Source organism: Doryrhamphus excisus, chromosome 17, assembly GCF_030265055.1.
Source record: "Doryrhamphus excisus isolate RoL2022-K1 chromosome 17, RoL_Dexc_1.0, whole genome shotgun sequence".
NCBI lineage: Eukaryota > Metazoa > Chordata > Actinopteri > Syngnathiformes > Syngnathidae > Doryrhamphus > Doryrhamphus excisus.
Window position 1 is genome coordinate 18,165,491 of NC_080482.1, and position 18,100 is coordinate 18,183,590.

At 47.4% G+C, this 18,100-nt stretch overlaps 1 protein-coding gene and 7 non-coding genes across 8 annotated transcripts; 4 read left to right on the top strand and 4 right to left on the bottom strand.

Moving 5' to 3' along the window:
• Nucleotides 1-1,172: 1,172 nt before the first annotated feature.
• Nucleotides 1,173-1,254, bottom strand: trnas-cga (transfer RNA serine (anticodon CGA)). The gene has a single exon. It is a non-coding gene; the product is annotated as a tRNA-Ser (tRNA).
• Nucleotides 1,255-3,288: 2,034 nt separating this feature from the next.
• trnas-gcu (transfer RNA serine (anticodon GCU)) lies at nt 3,289-3,370 on the top strand. The gene has a single exon. It is a non-coding gene; the product is annotated as a tRNA-Ser (tRNA).
• A 1,473-nt stretch (nt 3,371-4,843) lies between these two features.
• trnav-uac (transfer RNA valine (anticodon UAC)) lies at nt 4,844-4,921 on the top strand. Its single transcript has one exon. It is a non-coding gene; the product is annotated as a tRNA-Val (tRNA).
• Nucleotides 4,922-5,292: 371 nt separating this feature from the next.
• On the top strand, nt 5,293-5,366 carry trnat-cgu (transfer RNA threonine (anticodon CGU)). The gene has a single exon. It is a non-coding gene; the product is annotated as a tRNA-Thr (tRNA).
• A 1,549-nt stretch (nt 5,367-6,915) lies between these two features.
• LOC131105755 (U1 spliceosomal RNA) lies at nt 6,916-7,079 on the top strand. Its single transcript, XR_009119988.1, has one exon. It is a non-coding gene; the product is annotated as a U1 spliceosomal RNA (small nuclear RNA).
• Nucleotides 7,080-8,708: 1,629 nt separating this feature from the next.
• Nucleotides 8,709-8,779, bottom strand: trnag-gcc (transfer RNA glycine (anticodon GCC)). Its single transcript has one exon. It is a non-coding gene; the product is annotated as a tRNA-Gly (tRNA).
• A 1,958-nt stretch (nt 8,780-10,737) lies between these two features.
• Nucleotides 10,738-12,982, bottom strand: LOC131105299 (general transcription factor II-I repeat domain-containing protein 2B-like). Its single transcript, XM_058053282.1, has 2 exons — nt 12,134-12,982; nt 10,738-11,357 (listed from the first exon to the last, which is right to left on the bottom strand). The coding sequence occupies exons 1-2, from the start codon at nt 12,815-12,817 to the stop codon at nt 11,349-11,351; spliced, it is 693 nt and encodes a 230-aa protein (XP_057909265.1). The 5' UTR covers nt 12,818-12,982; the 3' UTR covers nt 10,738-11,348.
• Nucleotides 12,983-17,529: 4,547 nt separating this feature from the next.
• trnat-ugu (transfer RNA threonine (anticodon UGU)) lies at nt 17,530-17,603 on the bottom strand. Its single transcript has one exon. It is a non-coding gene; the product is annotated as a tRNA-Thr (tRNA).
• Nucleotides 17,604-18,100: the final 497 nt, after the last annotated feature.

The following is an 18,100-nucleotide window of genomic DNA, read 5'->3' on the forward strand; positions in this document are numbered from 1 at the left end:
GTGCACGTCTGATGCGTAATGCATGCCAGGTGATGTTCATCTAGCGAGCGGACATTCTTGTGGGGGACAAGCTCAACAGTAGGAATGTTGAGAGAACTGACCAGTCCGCTATCAATGAAGTTCTCGTCCGCCCCATAGTCAATTAATGCTGTGGTAGGAGAAGCTTCCCCCGCCCAGGATATCGTACCTTCCACCTGAAGTCGGCCCACCAAAGCGGATGACGCAGCCGGTGTGGTTGGAGCGGGCAGTGCCAGCAGCTGGGGAATATCCCTGGTGGAGGAAGAGCGTTGGCGTGCTGGGCGAACTGGACAGCGGGAAATTGTGTGTAGGACTCCCACAGTACAGGCACAGCCACAGGCGTGGACGGTGACTCCTCTCCGCTGACGAAAGGCGACTGGCTCCCAGTTGCATGGGGACGACACTCCCGACGTCATCAGACGGCGCTCCGCTGCTGGAGCAGGGAGGGAGGAGTGGTGCCGGAAGAGCCCCAGGAGGTGGGATTTGGAGCCGACGTGTGGGTCGGAGAGGCTCCGCCCTCCGCTGTGCGCTGCGCTCCCGCAGCCGGTTGTCGAGTCGAATGGATAGCGACAGAGAGCGGCTGGAATGACAAGGCGCTGCGGAGCGCATATCGGGCGAGCCTCAGCCAACAAGTGCAAGATGAGCTGGCCGCTCGGGATGAGACCCAGACGCTGAGGCTCGCCCGATACGCGTTTCGTAGCGCCTTGTCATTCCAGCAGCTCTCTGCCGCTATCCCGGTTAGCTCAGTTGGTCAGCGTGTGGTGCTCATAACGCCAAGGTCATGGGTTCGACCCCCCGTACTGGCCACTCTTCTTTATGTGCTCCAGGAACAACAAAAGGGCTACAACCCACTGGCCCCCATATCCAACATCACACCACCCACCCACCTGTGAAACACCCTCGACAAGGCCGCTGAAAGACCGAGGAGAGGTAAAGAAAACAGCATGTCAAAGCAGAGTGGCAACAAACCTCTCGGCCACCGAGACTGCAAGAAGCAGATCAATGGGGACAGTGGACCCCATTATCCTCTACCCAAAATTTAGACCTCCAGTGTAGAGAATGCGGGCCGTGAAAGGACAACACCCCGGCCCTCATAACCAACAGTACTCCACCACAAGGTAAACAGCATGGCGGCAACAAATGCCCAGCCAAAGCGTCACAGACAGGATTCCAACCTGTGCGGGGAAACCCCATTGGATTTCGAGTCCAACGCCTTAACCTCTCGGCCACCGTGACTCCTTGGAAAAGACCAATGGGGGCAGGTGACCCCATTGTCCAAGAACCAAATTTTTGCTGATGTCAAGGATCAGCTGGCAACATGTGCATGGGTTTGTGTGAGGGGCTACACAAGTCTTTCCACTTCTAGTTAAAAGCCAGGCACCTCACATTGTTTCCATAAAGTACCAAGGGATTGTCCTGTTGCCCTTGTATTTTGTGGGCAAAAAGGAGGCGTTTGCAAGTGGACCTCAGACCCTATCACTGGTCACCTGAACAGGGACTTGAATCCCGGACACTCAGATCAAAAGTCTAATGTTCAGGTGACTGGCTCAAACTTTGTCTTGTCTGACCACTCTTTTGTCCAGAAGATATTTGGCTAATGTTTTCTTAAACCTGCAAATGTCCAAATACACAAGGGTATTGTCTTTGTAGGGAGCATTGTAGTACATGTGACATGTATACTACATATGACATCAGAAATGATGGGTCTTTATTCAACAGAAGAAGAACAACATTTCTTTTAAATAACAGCATAGGAGCTGCTGAAACACAGAGAAGGCACTGCTGGGATTTGAACCCAGGATCTCCTGTTTACTAGACATGTCTGTCAAAAAATCACAACAGTATACAGTATACCTCAGTATGTTTACAGACCATGGACTCCTCCTAAATTTAGATACATACCCTTATCCATGCCAAAACCACACAACAACCATGACCAAATCCTGACTGACATAACTGACTTGGTACATAATCACCGTCTCAACGGAACTGAATTAGCCCAACTGTTGACATTGACCACAGGCTCCAAGTATGGTGCTTTTTGTACGGTCAATTTGGCCAAAGGGGAATTCAGAACACGCTCGTGGCCCATTGCCATTTTTATGGTACCTGGCGACTTCAACCAGTGAACTCCACTGTACCGCTTATCCTCATCAACGGACTGTATTCCCCACCCTTTACCAGCATGGGGACATTCCAACCCAAGATGAGAACACACTGGACCAGGTGCACAGCAACATAGTACGTGGCACAGACACAGCTTCACCCTACCCCCACTTTTAGCCCAGACTGAAAAAGCAGAGAACCCCCTTTGCAGCTGAAATTGCTCAGTTGGGAGAGCGTTGGATTGAATCTCTAAAGGTCCCTGGTTCAATCCCAGTTTTCAGCACAATTGCTGTTTACATCGTGAGTTGGCAAATAGTTTGTAAAGGGGTGACTTTGTTCTCTTGATTTCATCAACATCGATCACGACAACACAGCCAATGACATATTAAGACCAGACAAGTGCAGTTGGGAGGTGACATACCGAATCCTGATGCATATCATGTTACAATCAGACACAAACAGGATGTAGGACCCAACCTTGAGTTCGCGCAAATGTTCACAGCATTAGGTCTGCAAAGTGTTCAGCTGATGCACATTTACTGGAAAGGAAAATGGGCTTTTGTCACGGTAGCCATGCCGACACGAGCTAAAATGTTTCTCCCGCCAGGACAACACCCACATGAAATTCAAGCTTTGCTCGCAGACGAAAAAGAACCAGCTGGAATGAGCAATCTGCACCTCCAAGTCTGAGTTTATGGTTCTTGCCCAGAAAAGCATAGCTCACAGCCGTAATTGTATAGTGGTTCCTACTCTGTGTTGTGGCCGCAACAACCCCGGCCGATTCAGGGTCATGGCAGGTGTGTGTTGCTTTTGTAATTGTATTGTCTGAAAAGACAAGATTGTCTGTCCACTTGAAGTGTGGTGCTATAAAAATACACTAGTTTTGACCACACCTGTATTTTTAGTAAACATTATTAGCATGCAATGAATCAAAGTATAAGGTACGATGTTGGAGATCAAGAACGCTTTTGTTGGCAAAAAAGCCATAACATATCATTTCGACAATACGGGTATCAAACCCGCTATTTCTTGCATGTAGAGCAAGAACTCTAGCCTTTGAGTTAAATCCCCCCGCTGCACAGGAAGGCTGCCACAATTTCTGCAACACCAAAACACTAATTAAGATGTGTCATTTTGAGTCAACAAGACCATGTCCACAAAGGAGATGAGGTGACCGAGAGGTTAACGTGATGGACTGCTAATCCATTGTGTTCTGCACGCATGGGTTCGAATCCCATCCTCATCAGACTATACTAATGCACCAGTTTTGACACCACCTGTGTTTTTAGGAAACATCATTAGAATGCAAATAATTAATTGCATTCTTGTGGGGGACAAGCTCAACAGTAGGAATGTTGAGAGAACTGACCAGTCCGCTATCAATGAAGTTCTCGTCCGCCCCAGAGTCAATTAATGCTGTGGTAGGAGAAGCTTCCCCCGCCCAGGATATCGTACCTTCCACCTGAAGTCGACCCATCAAAGCGGATGACGCAGCCGGTGTGGTTGGAGCGGGCTGTGCCAGCAGCTGGGGAATATCCATAGGTGGAGGAAGAGCGTTGGCGTGCTGGGCGAACTGGACAGCGGGAAATTGTGTGTAGGACTCCCACAGTCCACAGGCGTGGACGGTGACTCCTCTCCGCTGACGAAAGGCGACTGGCTCCCAGTTGCATGGGGACGACATTCCCAACGTCATCAGACGGCGCTCCGTGTTTTGTCACGGCTGGTGTGTGTTGCTTTTTGTTGTTTTCTTGCCTGAAAGGACTTCTCGCTCGACCCAATTTTACTCTTGGCGAAACACTGATAATCCAGAACATAGCCTTAAACTGCAGGTGCATTAGTTGGAGGGCTCGTGGCCACCTGGTCACCTGAACAGGGACTTGAATCCCGGACACTCAGATCAAAAGTTTATTGTTCAGGTGATTGGCTCAACCTTTGTCTTGTCTGACCATTAACTATTTTTGTCCAGAAGATATTAGGCTTGTCCATGTGGGCAGTTTAAGACCTCCGTCGATCTTGGAGGTGGCAATTTCGGGACAGGGGCTTCTTCATCTCTGCAAGGTCAAGTACAGTATGCCAGAAGATTTTGCCTTGTGAGTTGTCCTCATTCATCAAGCGCCTGGATAGCTCAGTTGGTAGAGCATCAGACTTTTAATCTGATTGTCCACGGTTCAAGTCCCTGTTCAGGCGGAGAAGAGTAGACCCCACATTACCAGCATGGGGACATACCAACCCAAGATGAGAACACACTGGGCCAGGTACACAGCAACACATGTGGCAGAAACACAGCTTCACCCTGGCCCCTCTTTTAGCCTCTACTGAAAAAGCGGAACACCACCTTTGCAGCTGAAATCGCTCAGTTGGGTGAGTGCGAGAATTAAGATTTAAAGGTCCGTGGTTCAAGCCTGGGTTTGAGCACAATCCCTGTTTACGTTGCGACTTTGCCAATAGTTTGAAAATGCTTATTGGCAGGCTGAAAGGACCTTAACTTCATTCATCAAAGGGCCACCCCCCAGACAACGTTAGAGGAGGTTACAAGCCAAACCTGTCAAGCCGTGATTGTGATTTCATGTTTTGTTGAAGAAAAGCCCATAATTTGTGGAACAATTTTCCCTACAAGGGAGAAACATTTGTCGATTTGGACAATTGTCAATATGCCCCCACTTTGGACACATCGTCTTGTGTCATTGTTTGGCAACTGCTTCACCAGTCCCCTTAAAGGGCTTACCCTTCATAGTGTAGTGGTTAGCACGTTTGCCTTACATGCAAAAGGTCCCTAGTTGGAAACTGGGTGGAAGCAAGGCCGTTCAATTCCTTCTTTCACAAAAAAATCAAGGTGACAAATGGGAAAAAGGATATGTGCTTGATCCCTGAAGGTGTGTACACGGGCATCTGTCCCCAGTTTGGACACACAATCCATATTTCCCGGATGACTGATCGGGTGCGTCACTGGCCTGCACGAAGGGGCTCATAGGAAGGAGGTGGCCGCTGTGGTGTCGTTGCATGCAAACAACATCCTCATCCTTGACACAGCGAAGACCAAGGAGGAGAATAATCGTGGATTCGGTCCGCTTACACTGGCAGGATTTCACCAGTCCTGTTGAAAGCCTGGCCACTGGTGTGGTTTCCGTCATGCAGTGGTTCGCCTAACACTGAAGACACTCCTTCGCCGGCGCTGTGGCTTAGTTGGTCAAAGTTCCTGTCTCGTAAACAGGAGGTCCTGGGTTCAAATCCCAGCAGTGCCTTGCATATGTGTTTCAGCGACTCCATTTTTTTCTCTCCAACATTTCAAGTAAATGTTTTGAATCAGACGTCATGTTCTGTTGAAAAAATATCCATCATTTCTGATGTCATATGTAGCATAAATGTCATATGTACTACAATGCTCTCGACAAAGGCAAAAACATTGTGCATTTGGACATTTGCGGGGCTAAGAAAACAGACCACATTAGCAAAACAAAAGAGGTTCGGGTCTAACATTTAAGGGAAGCGCTCTACTATCTGAGGTAATTCCCCTGCTGCTGCAATGTTGGCAGAGAAGGTCCAGTCACAGAACTATTTTGGTTCCTTTGCTGGAGTACGTCAAAGTGACACTGTCTCTGCCTTGCTGAGTGCAGACATAAAGCAGTCCCTGGTGGTCTAGTGGCTAGCATTCGGCGCTCTCACCGCAGCGGCCCGGGTTCGATTCCCGGTCAGGGAATTTACATTTGGGTAGGTTTTGACTGGAGCTAGGATTTGTCTTCGGCCTCGGTCGAATGGTTGGGGTCATCTTGAAGCACAAACCGTTGTCATCCTGAAGCGACTGACAACAGAAATATAAACAAAACATGGACACACAATGGACAACACAATAAGACAAGGTCCTCGACTGAGAATGCTGTCAGGCCTGGGTTTAGGGTGAGACAGAGCATTTGTCGGATGCTCAGGGATAGATCCTTGTTAGAATAAAATGTAGATAGAATGAACATAGCATCAGTTATCACCCTTATATCCATTTGCTTAGACAATAGAAAGAGTGTTTGAATGTGCTGAAGAAGAAATGTTCCTGTGACCCTGATCAGAGACCCCCAGCAACCCCCAGGTCCTGGAGGTGCCTGGATGCGCCAACCGCAACCCTGCAGATGTTCACGTAAATCCTGCAAGAACGTGTCAAGATAAGAACTCATAAAACAATAAAAGTAATTCCTCTCATATACACACAAATACACATAGAGAAACAAATACAGCTCGTGCAACTGCCACCCCTAGACCCCTAGAGTTGCATGACCATGTAGTAGGGACCCCCGAAAGAGAATAAATAAAGAGGAGTTTGAACTGCATACTCAGTGGAGCGGCATGTAACTGGGTATGTGGTTTCACTCTCCTCGCTGCGAGTAACTTTGAATATTGTTGTCTGTCTCTTCTGTATTTCTGCATTTAAGTGTTTTTACAAGTGTCACAGGAGTTTGACCCTGACAACCCACTGACTCACAACGACCTTGCACATCTACACGTGTCAGGGTTAAACATATTGGCCTCTCATGTTACATGGTGTGACTAGGGACGTGGAGTCAGTACTTCAGTCTCCGCATTGAACGTCTGCAGCAACTGCCCTAAGCCACTCGCTGCCGCTGCCTTTGCTCAGAATGAAGTCACAAGAGTGCCACACAGACTGACTCCTTGAGATAACCAAAGTCCTGTCTCTGAATTTGGACACAGGTCAAGTGGCTGGGCTTGTTGTGGGCGACCTGATGAGACCACCACTCAGCATGTGGCATGTGCGAGAGACTAGTCCGGGCGGGACCGGTGCAACTCATACTTACCTGCCAGGGGAGATACCATGATCAAGAAGGTGGTTCACCCAGGGCGAGGCTCAGCCATTGCACATGGGTTGAGCTGACCTCTGCGAATTCCCCAAATGCGGGAATCTCGACTGCATAATTTGTGGTAGTGGGGGACTGCGTTCGCGCTCTCCCCTTATCCCGTGTTTAAAACAAGAGGCAGCACCGTGCCGAGCTCCTTGGCTTGCGAGTGCAGCCAGACCGAGCAAGAAACGACCAGCCCAGCACTACCAATGCTTGCTGGAAAGGTCTGCCCGTCCACGGGAGACAACCAACCAGCCGTGAGGCCGATCTGCTCTCAGTCAGGAAACCTCAATGAGAAACGGCAACAAGACAGAGAAAGGGGCGTCGACAACCATTTCGATTGATCTGAGTCTAAAGTTCAAGGTTTGCTCGCAGGCAAATTTGAAGCAGCAAGAATGAGCAATCCGCACCTCTGAGTAGGAGTTCATGGTTCTCACCCAAAAAACGATAGCTTGTAGCCGTAATCGTGTTCTTGTTTGTATTCTGTGTTTTGTCTGAGTCACGGCTGGTGTGTGTTGCTTTTTGTTGTTTTCTTGCCTGAAAGGACTTCTCGCTCAGCCAAAGCAAAGCCAGGTAAAAACGCGTAATCATTTGTCCCTTTGTTGGAATAGTTGCATCTTGTGCCTGTAGTGACACTGCCTGCAGCAATGGTTATTTAACCACCACCACCTGCTCATACCCCGTTGGAGCAGCAGCAACCACCTCCTGTGTCAAAAAACTCAAACAAAAACCATGTCTGTGCTGTGGCCAACCAAAATCAAAATATCAAGTGGATAGGACATCAACCACGACGTTCATCAACAAGGCCCTGTCAGATAATCTTAGTGCTGCAGAAGGTCTGACAGACCCTAAGATGCCATTTAAAGATTTCAGTCAAACAGACTTCTTCCAGCGAGAGGTGGATGAGACAAGAAAGAGGGTGGAGGAAAAACAGCAGAAGAAGAGAAAGAGGGATGAATCTCCTCCACTCCCTGTCCGAAAGTGCCTCTGCAGGATGCAGCTGAAGCAGGGCCGGAAAAGCCCCCGCATCCACACTGGCTTCAGAGAAGTACATCTACTGTCCTGCCAAAGTGTTCTCCATCTATAGAGAGCACAGGATGGGAAAAGAGATGAGCTGGAGGGAGTTCCAGGCCTCTCCTTTCTATGAAAAGGAGAAACAAAGGCGGCAAAATAAGTGAACAATGTGTATATTCATTATTCATAACTGCTTACATGTAGATTTTTTTTATTATTATTGAGAGTGTTCTTGAGTGTGGCAACCTGATAAATAAATATTCTTTGTGACATTGCATTGATTTTGTATTTTATTTCAAGCACTGGTATCAATATAAGCCTGATAGGAATAATTTGTAATTATATAGGGATTCATTGGAAAAAAATAATATTGTGGAGAAGAAAACTGTGACTTGACTGATGCCTTAGATGGGATTCAAATACCTGACTTCATTTCTCCAAAGTCTCTCTGCTTGTCTGACATCTGTCTCGCATCCTGATTGGCTGGCAGCAAATGTCAACAACACAAGCAATTGCACAGAGACTACAACAGCATCACTGCAGTAAGGTTTCAATAAGTTTCTACTTCTGACAGAAATGTGCAAATACTCAAGTGCTGTCCACCTTAACTGTCAGGTGGTCCGTTCTCTTACGTTTCAGGTGTCATTCTGAGTTCTACCCTTTTGCAGGAAAAAGAGCCTTTGTACTTTTTCACATGAACTCTAAAGAAAGGTACAAGCAGAGATGCACTGCATTGGCTGGGAATTGGACCCAGGGCTCCCGCTCGGCAAGCGAGAATTCTACCACTGAACCACCAATGCCACATGGGGTTGCACTGTCGGAGAAAAGTGGCTGAGCCTATGCAAAGTGGCACTGAATGACAAAACATCACAATGTCATACTCTTTGGATTTAGCTCCTTCTGGCGTAATGGGATCCACAACAATCATGTCAGGTGTGGATGCACCGTAGACTCGTTTTTGAAGGGCAAGTGACAAAAAGAGGTACGTGGATCAAAATTCAGCTGCCAAAGTTTCACGGACCAAGCACCCAGGTACTGCTGGGATTTGAACCCAGGATCTCCTGTTTATTAGACAGGCACTTTCACCAGCTAAGCCATAGTGCCAGCTGAGCATGTCAACCTGGCAATGCTGCCTTTACTCTTCTAGACAGTAACTGCTTGCAACGTTGAGACAACGCCATTTGTCGTGTGTCATTCGGTCAGCAGGTGGGGAATCCCGTATATATTTGGCACCGATACAAAGGGTTTACCTATTGGGAAGAATGCAAGGGCTCTCCAAAAGAGTCCAACACAAGTGTCACACGAGGGTCTGGAAATGGTCCCTGGGACTGACACAAATAACTAGGTTGTTAATCTGGACTAACATAACATAATACCCACATGGGAAACAAAACGCAGTGTGAATGTGTGAATGCCTTTTAAAAAGTAGCCTCTGGAGGGTCAGGGTGGCCGAGTGGTCGAAGGCACTGCCTTCAGGTGCAGTGCCTGGACAGTAAACCAGGGGTACTTTTCAAAATGTCTGCTGCTGAAAAGTGTACAAAGAAGACCTATTGTATCCCGGGATCTTGCATTTCTCCTGAAAACAGGCTTTGTATCTCAACATGACCTCTGATAAAAAAGTATGGAAATACCAGTAGAGGACTGCTGGAATTGGAACCAATGAGCCCCTAGACATGTAATTTGACCAACTAAAGCATCGTGCCTGTGAAGCATGCAAACTTGACTTGAATGGGGCCTTTAGTAGAAAAGGAAATCCTGGGCATCTGGCACGGACACAAAAACAGTTCACCAATGGGGAAACATGTTCATACAAGGGAGGGAGACCAAAGTGTCAATTGTCACCAGTGAAACACCCTCGAGAGGTAAACAAAACAGCATGTCAAAGCAGAGCGTCAACAATCCTCTCAGTCACCAAGACTGCAAGGAGCAGATCAATGGGGGCAGTGGACCCCATTATCCTCTACCCAAAATTTAGACCACGAGTGCAGAGAATGCGGACCGTGAAGGAACAACAAAAGCCCCCGTCGACAACACCCTGCCCCTCATAACCCCCCGGCCCCATAACCAACAGCGCAGAACCCAGTGAACTGCGAAACACCCCCATCAAGGCAACCAACCGACCAGGTAAAGGTAAAGAAAACAGCATGGCACGGAGAATGCGGTCTGTTAAGGATGAGTTAGTCGATTTTAGCTGGAAACATTTGATGCAATGGTGTCCTGTGGTCGATTAGCTCAGTTGATCAGAGCGTGGTGCTAATAAAGCCACGGTCATGGGTTCACCCCCGTACCGACCACTCTTCTTTATCTGCTCCAGGAACAACAAAAGCCCACGGCAAAAACCCATCGGGCCCCATAACCAACAGCGCACAACCCAATCAACTGCGAAACACCCCCATCAAGGCCGCTAACTGACCGGGGAAAGGTCAAGAAAACAGCATGGCAAAGCAGAGCGGTGGCAAACCTCTCGCGCACCGTGACTGCATGAAGCAGATCAATGGGGGCGGCCACCCCATTGTCCTCTACCCAAAATTTAGACCCCGAGTGCAAAGAACAAACAGCAACAAAAGCCCACGTCGACAACACCCCGCCCTCATAACCAACAGGACACCAGGAAAACCTATCCAAGGGTCAATGTACGTCAGTTTGGAAGCACCGAACCAGGGTGAGGTTGACACACCTTGTCTGGTCCTCAGGGCGTCCGTGGCATGAGGTGAGACCCTACGGAAGTAGCACTATGCACTAGGCCAGGGGTGGGCAATTAATTTTTATCAGGGGCCGCATGAGAAGCCTGAATTGTGTCAGAGGGCCACCAACTTTCTTTCATTGTAAAATACTTAAATTAAATATTTTGAATAGCTGGTACTGATAATCAGAAGAATAAAGCACTCTGTAAATATGTATATTAGGTTATGTGAAACTGTGGTCTATTGGTTAAATAAGAAAAACAATTATTGAACCAGTGCAATTTATTTTTTAACTTGTTAATCTCCACAAACAATAACTTGTAATGCTTTCCACCTCATGTTACCTCTTCAGTGAGAATAATCCAGTCTGTTCTGGGCTTGAACAAGGGCATTGAAATCTGGCGGAATGTCTGAAGTGGCTATGCGAAGGACAGCTGAGAGGTGGTCATCAGTCATTGAGGATCTGTGTTTGGATTTGTTGAACTTCATAACTGAGAATGTCTGTTCACATTGATAGGTAGATCCAAAGAGGACTAGGATCCTCTGAGCATGCCTCCTCAGGTGTGGAAAGTTCTCCTCTTTGAGGGCGGAGTAAAAGTCCAGAAGTGAGACTGACTTGAAGTGATCTGCCAGATGTGTGTCAGACTGCAGATCAATGAGTTCCATCTGAACTTCACTTGGTGCATCATCCACACTGCAGTTGAAGGGAGAAGAAACCATGTACATTTCACTCTCAAGAGTTTTGAAATCTTGAAATCGCCTTGAAAACTCTGCATGCAATGCTTCTAACATGGTTGAGTACTTTTGGAGGTGATCACCAGATCTTTTGGCTTCCTTAAGTGTTGGCAAGTGGGTCAGAATGTTGTCCTTCACTTGGCTTGAGAGAAGCTGCAGTTTTCTCATGAAAGCCTTCACTGCACTGTACATCTCATGCACAAAAAGGCCCTTGCTCTGCATTTTGACATTTAGTTCGTTCATTAGTGCAGTCACATCCACAGCGAATCCGAGGTCTGCCAACCAGTTGTTATCTGAAAGTTCTGGGATGTCATGACCTTTCTGAACACAGAACTCCTGAATCTGGTCTCTCAGGTCCCAGACACTTTTCAGAACCTTGCCAAGGCTGAGCCACCTAACAGTGCAGTGATAGCTTATGTCACCATGTTCAGCCTCAGTTTCCTCCAACAAAACAACAAACTGTCTGTGATTTAAAGCTCTTGCTCTGATGAAATTAACTATTTTAGTGACAGCATCAACTATATGTTTCATTTTTAACACTGTCTTACACAACACTTCCTGATGTATGATACAATGCAAAAATGTCAATTTCTGATCAGGGTTAATTTCTGTCACTTTATCCTGCATTCTCTTTAAGAGTCCAACATTTTTCCCTGTCAGATTTGGACAACCATCTGTTGTCACACCTGCAAGCTTGTCCCATTTCAGTCCTAAAATGTCCATACATGCATTTACCTCTCTGAACAAGTCATTACCGGTGGTTGTCCCTTTAATTGACTGCATGGCTGCCAACTCCTCCGTGATTTGAAAGTCTGCGGTTATCCCACGTAAGAAGATGAGCAGCTGGGCAGTGTCACGTACATCGCAGCTCTCATCCAAAGCCAGAGAAAAATAGTCAAAGTCGGCCGCTCTGTTCTTCAGCTGAAGCTCTAAGTTCCCCGCGATGTCCTCAATCCGCCTCGTTACAGTGCGTCGGGAGAGTGAAACGTTCTCAAATGCGCCTTTTTTCTCTGGGCACATCAGCGCAGCAGAGTCCAATAAACACTCCTTAATAAACTCTCCGTCGGAAAACGCCTTACTTTTTCTGCCGATTTTGTGAGAAATGACATAACTTGTCCTGACGGCTGCATCTCTGGGAGTGTGAAGTTTAGTGAAAAATCCTTGTTGGGTTTGTAGTTTTGCAAGCAATGCATCAGACTCCCTTGCACGCTCTTCACCAGACAGATTTCTGTATTTATCTTCATGCTTGGTGGTGTAGTGGCGATTCAAATTATATTCTTTAAACACAGCAACCTGTGTACCACAGACTAAGCACACTGCTTTGCCTTTACTTTCTGTAAAGAAATATTTGGAAGTCCATGTTTTGTTGAAAATACGGCATTCGTTATCAACTTTTCTTTTCTTGGGGTGTGCCGACATCTTGGGGATAACCTCGCGAACAGCATCACCTTCACTCACACACGTGTATACGCGAGTGAAGGTGCTACGTCTACGACGTGCATACGTAGCGACGTAACGCTTTTCAAAATAAAATTTCAAAATAAAAGTTTAAAAAAAAGTTTAATTTATGGTGTTTATGATTGGCCTCACGCGGGCCGGACCGGGACGTACAAAGGGCCGGATGTGGCCCGCGGGCCTTAATTTGCCCAGGTCTGCACTAGGCGCTCCGCATCAATTTACAATACTGTTATTGGAGGAAGGAAAGAAATCAGGGCACAAACACCAGTCATGTTCTCGGTCGGTAACCTATCACTCACGTCGGGTCCACCGCACCACTACCAGAGGTCAGCCCTGAGGAGTGACCAGAAGAAGGCATCCACCAGTAAGGTAGAATTACACTAAGAGGTATTAATGCCGGGTTGTACAAATCGGGAACCTGTGGAAACGGTAATGCACATAAATTTACCTTTCACCACTGTGCTGCTGAATATGGGCTTACCTTTGACCTCTGTAACCTCGGGGTGCGCGAATGGCCTACAATTAGCCAATAAAACAAAGGATTCCTTGTAGAATTTAGGCAATCGATCCCGCTACCTCTCACATGCAAAGCAAGCGCTATACCATTTGAGCTAATTCCCCTGCTTTTCCTGAATTGGCAGAGAAGGTCCAGTCTCAGAACTATATTGGTTCTTGAATTAACTCAGAGCAAATGACTACTGGATCCTGGGAGGGAGCAAAGCAGTGGCTCAACATATTTGACAGTGCATCCCATGCCAGAAAGCTCGAGGAGCCACAGAGGAACAAAAGATGGCTGACTTACCTCAAGACCACATTGAGCCTTCTCCACCAATTACCTATGGTGGCATGGATTGTTTTGGCCCGTTTCACACAAAACAAGGGCGTAAAGAACAAAAACAGTACAGTCTACTATTCACTTGTCTATGTTCTGGAGGTGTTCACATAGAGATGCTGGAGGACTTGACCACTGACTCATTCATCAATGCCCCAAGATGCTTCATTGCCATCAGAGGTGCTGTTTGGCACATCCGATCAGATCAGGGAACATACTTAGTTTGAACTAAAAATGAAATGGAAAAGTCTCTAAAGGAAATAAACACAGAAAGAGTAACAGAATACCTGGCAGACAAGCAATGCAACTTTGTCATAAATGCAAGCCATATGGGAGGTGTTTGGGAGCGCCAGATCAGAACCATCAAAAGCGTGCTCATTTCAGTCCTAGCAAACAGTGCTGGCAGGTTGAGTGACAGTTCCTTGAGAACCTTTCTTTAGGAAGCCATGTCTGTTGTGAATAATCACCCTCTTACTGTGGACAATGTAAACAACCCATGTGTCTGGAACCACTGACACCTAACCACCTGATTACCATGTAGTCATCTATTCCCATGCCACCACGTGTTTCCAAAATGGCGCTGCGGACGGCTGCCTTGGTGTGTTGGTCCTCCAGCACCTGGACTCCGCAGGAACCTATGCTAGGATCCTGTTTGTGGACTTCAGCTCCGCCTTCAACACCATCCTCCCAATTATGCTCCAGGAGAAGTTCTCCCAGCTGAGCGTGCCTGACTCCACCTGCAGGTGGATTACTGACTTCCTGTCTGACAGGAAACAGTGCGTGAAGCTGGGGAAACACATCTCAGATACAAAAACCGTCAGCACCTGATCCCCCCAGGGCTGCGTTCTTTCTCCTCTGCTCTTCTCCCTGTACACAAACAGTTGCACCTCCAGTCACCAGTCTGTCAAGCTCCCGAAGTCTGCGGACGACACCACCCTCGTCGGACTCATCTCTGACGGCGACAAGTTTGCCTACAGGTGAGAGGTTGACCATCTGGTGACTTGGTGCAACCTGAACAACCTGGAGCTCAACGCCCTAAAAACAGTGGTGATGGTTGTGGACAACAGGAAGAACTCAGCCTCTCCTGTCCCCATCACCCTCTGTGACTCTACGATTGACATTGTGGAGTCCTTCCGCATCATCTCATCTCCCAGGACCTCCAGTGGGAGCCGAACATCAGCTCCCTCATCAAGAAGGCACAGCAGAGGATGTACTTCCTACGTTCCTATGGCAGCTGAAGAAATTCATCCTGCCAAAGACAATGTTGGTGCACTTCTACAGCTCCATCATTGAGTCCATCCTCACCTCCTGCAATCTCCCATCCCTCCAGGATCTGTACGCCTCCAGGACCCTAAGGCGTGCAGAAAAGGATTGTGGCCGATCCTTCTCAACCCGGACACAGTCTCTTTGAGAGGAGGCTGCGGTCCATCAGGACCAAAACCTCACGCCACAAGAACAGTTTCTTCCCGTCTGCTGTCAGCCTCATCGACAAGTCCCGGAACCAGCCAAGGTGTTGAGGGAATCTGTTTCAGGGGCCTTAAAATCTCATCTCTCTTATTTGCAGATGATGTGGTTCTTATGGCCTCTACGGGCTGTGACCTTCAGCGCTTACTGGGACGGTTTGCATCTGAGTGCGAAGCGTCTGGGATGAGACTCAGTACCTCCAAATCAGAGGCCGTGGTTCTCAGTCGTAAAAGGGTGGAGTGCTCCCTTCGGGTTGGGAATGAGGTCCTACCCCAGGTGGAGGAGTTTAGGTATCTTAGGTATGGTCACGAGTGAGGGAAAGTGGGAGCGTGAGGTCGACAGATGGATCGGCGCAGCCTCGGCAGTAATGTGGTCGCTGTAACAGACCGTCGTGGTTAAAAAAGCTCTCAATTTACCGGTCGATCTATGTTCCCACCCTCACCTATGGTCATGAGCTTTGGGTCATGACCGAAAGAATGACATCTCGGATACAGGCAGCTGAAATGAGTTTCCTCCGTAGGGTAGCTGGACTCATCCTAAGAGATAGGGTGAGGAGCTCAGTCATCCGGGAGCGCTCAGAGTAGAGCTGCTTCTCCTTCACATCGAGAGGAGTCAGTTGAGGTGGCTCGGGCATCTAGTCCGGATGCCTCCCGGACGCCTCCCTGGTGAGGTGTTCCGGGCATACCCAGCCGGGAAAAGGCCCCGGGGCAGACCTAGGACATGCTGGAGGGATTATGTCTCACAGCTGGCCTGGGAACACCTTGGTGTCCTCCCGGTGGAGATGGAGGAGGTGGCCGGGGACCGGGAAATCTGGGCTTCCCTACCAAGACTGCTGCCCCCCGCGACCTGGACTTGGATAAGCGGAGGAAGATTGATGGATGTGGAGGTGGAGAGGTGTGACATTTCTGATCAAATTCAGAGGTCATGTGTTGGTCCCGAAAACGGTCTTTGCACTTTTTTACACCGATGAAAGGTATAAAAACAGCCCTGTTGCATTCGGAATCGGACCCGGGTCTCCGGGTCTGCTGAAACGACCGAAACATTCCCCATTCATTTCCAATTATAGCGAAAGCCCATTATGAATGTAATATACTTTTGTCCAGGAGTGGCGCTGTGGCCGCTTTTTCCTCCATCCATGTTGAACTTCGGGTAATAAACAGCACAATTGCTTTTTCCGAGCGAGCGAGCGACGAGACGGACAAAACTACAGTAAAAGAAAACAGCACAAATACTTGAAAATATTTTGTCTTTGAACTGTTCTGCTTTCATGTTTTTATGTGGCTGTTTGTGGTGTGGCGGTGCCACTTCCGCTATTGTTCGTTATTTACGACCGCCGCAGTATACCTATTACACGTAGTATACCTATTAGCATTAGCAACAGTTACATTACATTAGCAACAGCTTCAGCCAAAGCAAAGCCAGGTAAAAACTTAATCATGTGTCCCTTTGTTCTCATAGTTGCATCTTGTTTGAACCAAATTACAAATGTGTATTTCATGGTTTTATTTGCCAAGAGCCCAAAAAAGATTGTCCATCCAAACTTCTCCAACTGCTGCCCACACTGGACCAGTGAAGACTGGAGGGAGGGTATTTCTCCTTTCTATGAAAAGGAGAAACAAAGACGGCAAAATAAGTGAACAATACGTATATTTATTATTCATAACTGCTTACATGTAGATTATTATTTATTTTTTATTATTGAGAGTGTTCTTGAGTGTGGTACCCTGATAAATAAATATTCTTTGTTACATTGCATTGATCCTCTCGCCCGAAGACAGCTGGGATAGGCTCCAGCACCCCCCGCGACCCTTGTGAGGAAAAGCGGTAGAAAATGAATGAATGACATTGCATTGATTTTGTATTTTATTTCAAGCACTGGTATCAATATAAGCCTGATAGGAATAGTTTGTAATGATATAGGGATTAATTGGAAAACAATAATATTGTGGAGAAGAAAACAGTCACTTGACTGATGACTTAGACGGGATTTGAAAACCTGAATTCATTTCTCTGAAGTCTCTCTGCTTCTCCGACGTCTCTCTTGCATCCCGATTGGCTGGCAGCAAATGTCAACACCACACGCGCGGCCCCCGCTTGGCAAGTGAGAATTCTACCACTGAACCACCAATGCCACGTGGGGACACACTGTAAGAGAAAAAAATTAAACTATCAAGTGGATGAGCCTCTGCAAAGTGGCGCTGAATGACAAAACATCACAATGTCATACTCTTTGGATTCAAGCACCTTCTGGCGTAACGGGATCCACAACAATCATGTCAGCTGTGGATGCACCATTGACTCGTTTTTGAAGGGCAAGTGACAAAAAGAGGTACGTGGGTCAGAAATCAGCTGCCAAAGTTTCACGGACTAAGCAGCCAGGCACTGCTGGGATTTGAACCCAGGATTTCCTGTTTACAAGACAGGCACTTTGACCAGCTAAGCCACAGCGCCAGCCGAGTAAGTCACCCTGGCAATGCTGCCTTTACTCTTCTAGACATAAACTGCTCCAACGCTGAGATGATGCCATTTGTCGTGTGTCATTCGGTCAGCAGGGGGAGAATCCCGTATATTTGGCACCGATACAAAGGGTTTACCAATTGGGAAGAATGCAAGGGCTCTCCACAAGTGTCACACAAGGGTCTAGAAACGGTCCCTGGGACTGACACAAATAACTAGGCTGTTAATCTGGACTAACTGTTAGAATAAAAAGTAAATTCAATTATTATAGTGTTAAGTTATCACCCTTATATCCGTTTGCTTAGACAATAGACAATAGTCTTGAGTGTTTTGAAGCAGCATTCCAAGACGCTGACCAGCAACTCCCAGCACCACTAATCTTGCAGGTGCCTGGGAATATCAGTAGCTACCTTGAAGATGTTCCTGTTCATCATGAAAAATGCGCCAAGATAAGAACACATAAGAACACAAAAAGTAATTGCTCTCACATA

What these genes read in the sequence shown, in the direction of transcription:
- LOC131105299 (XM_058053282.1), bottom strand. Translation starts at nt 12,817, where the DNA reads ATGTCGGCACACCCCAAGAAAAGAAAAGTTGATAACGAATGCCGTATT.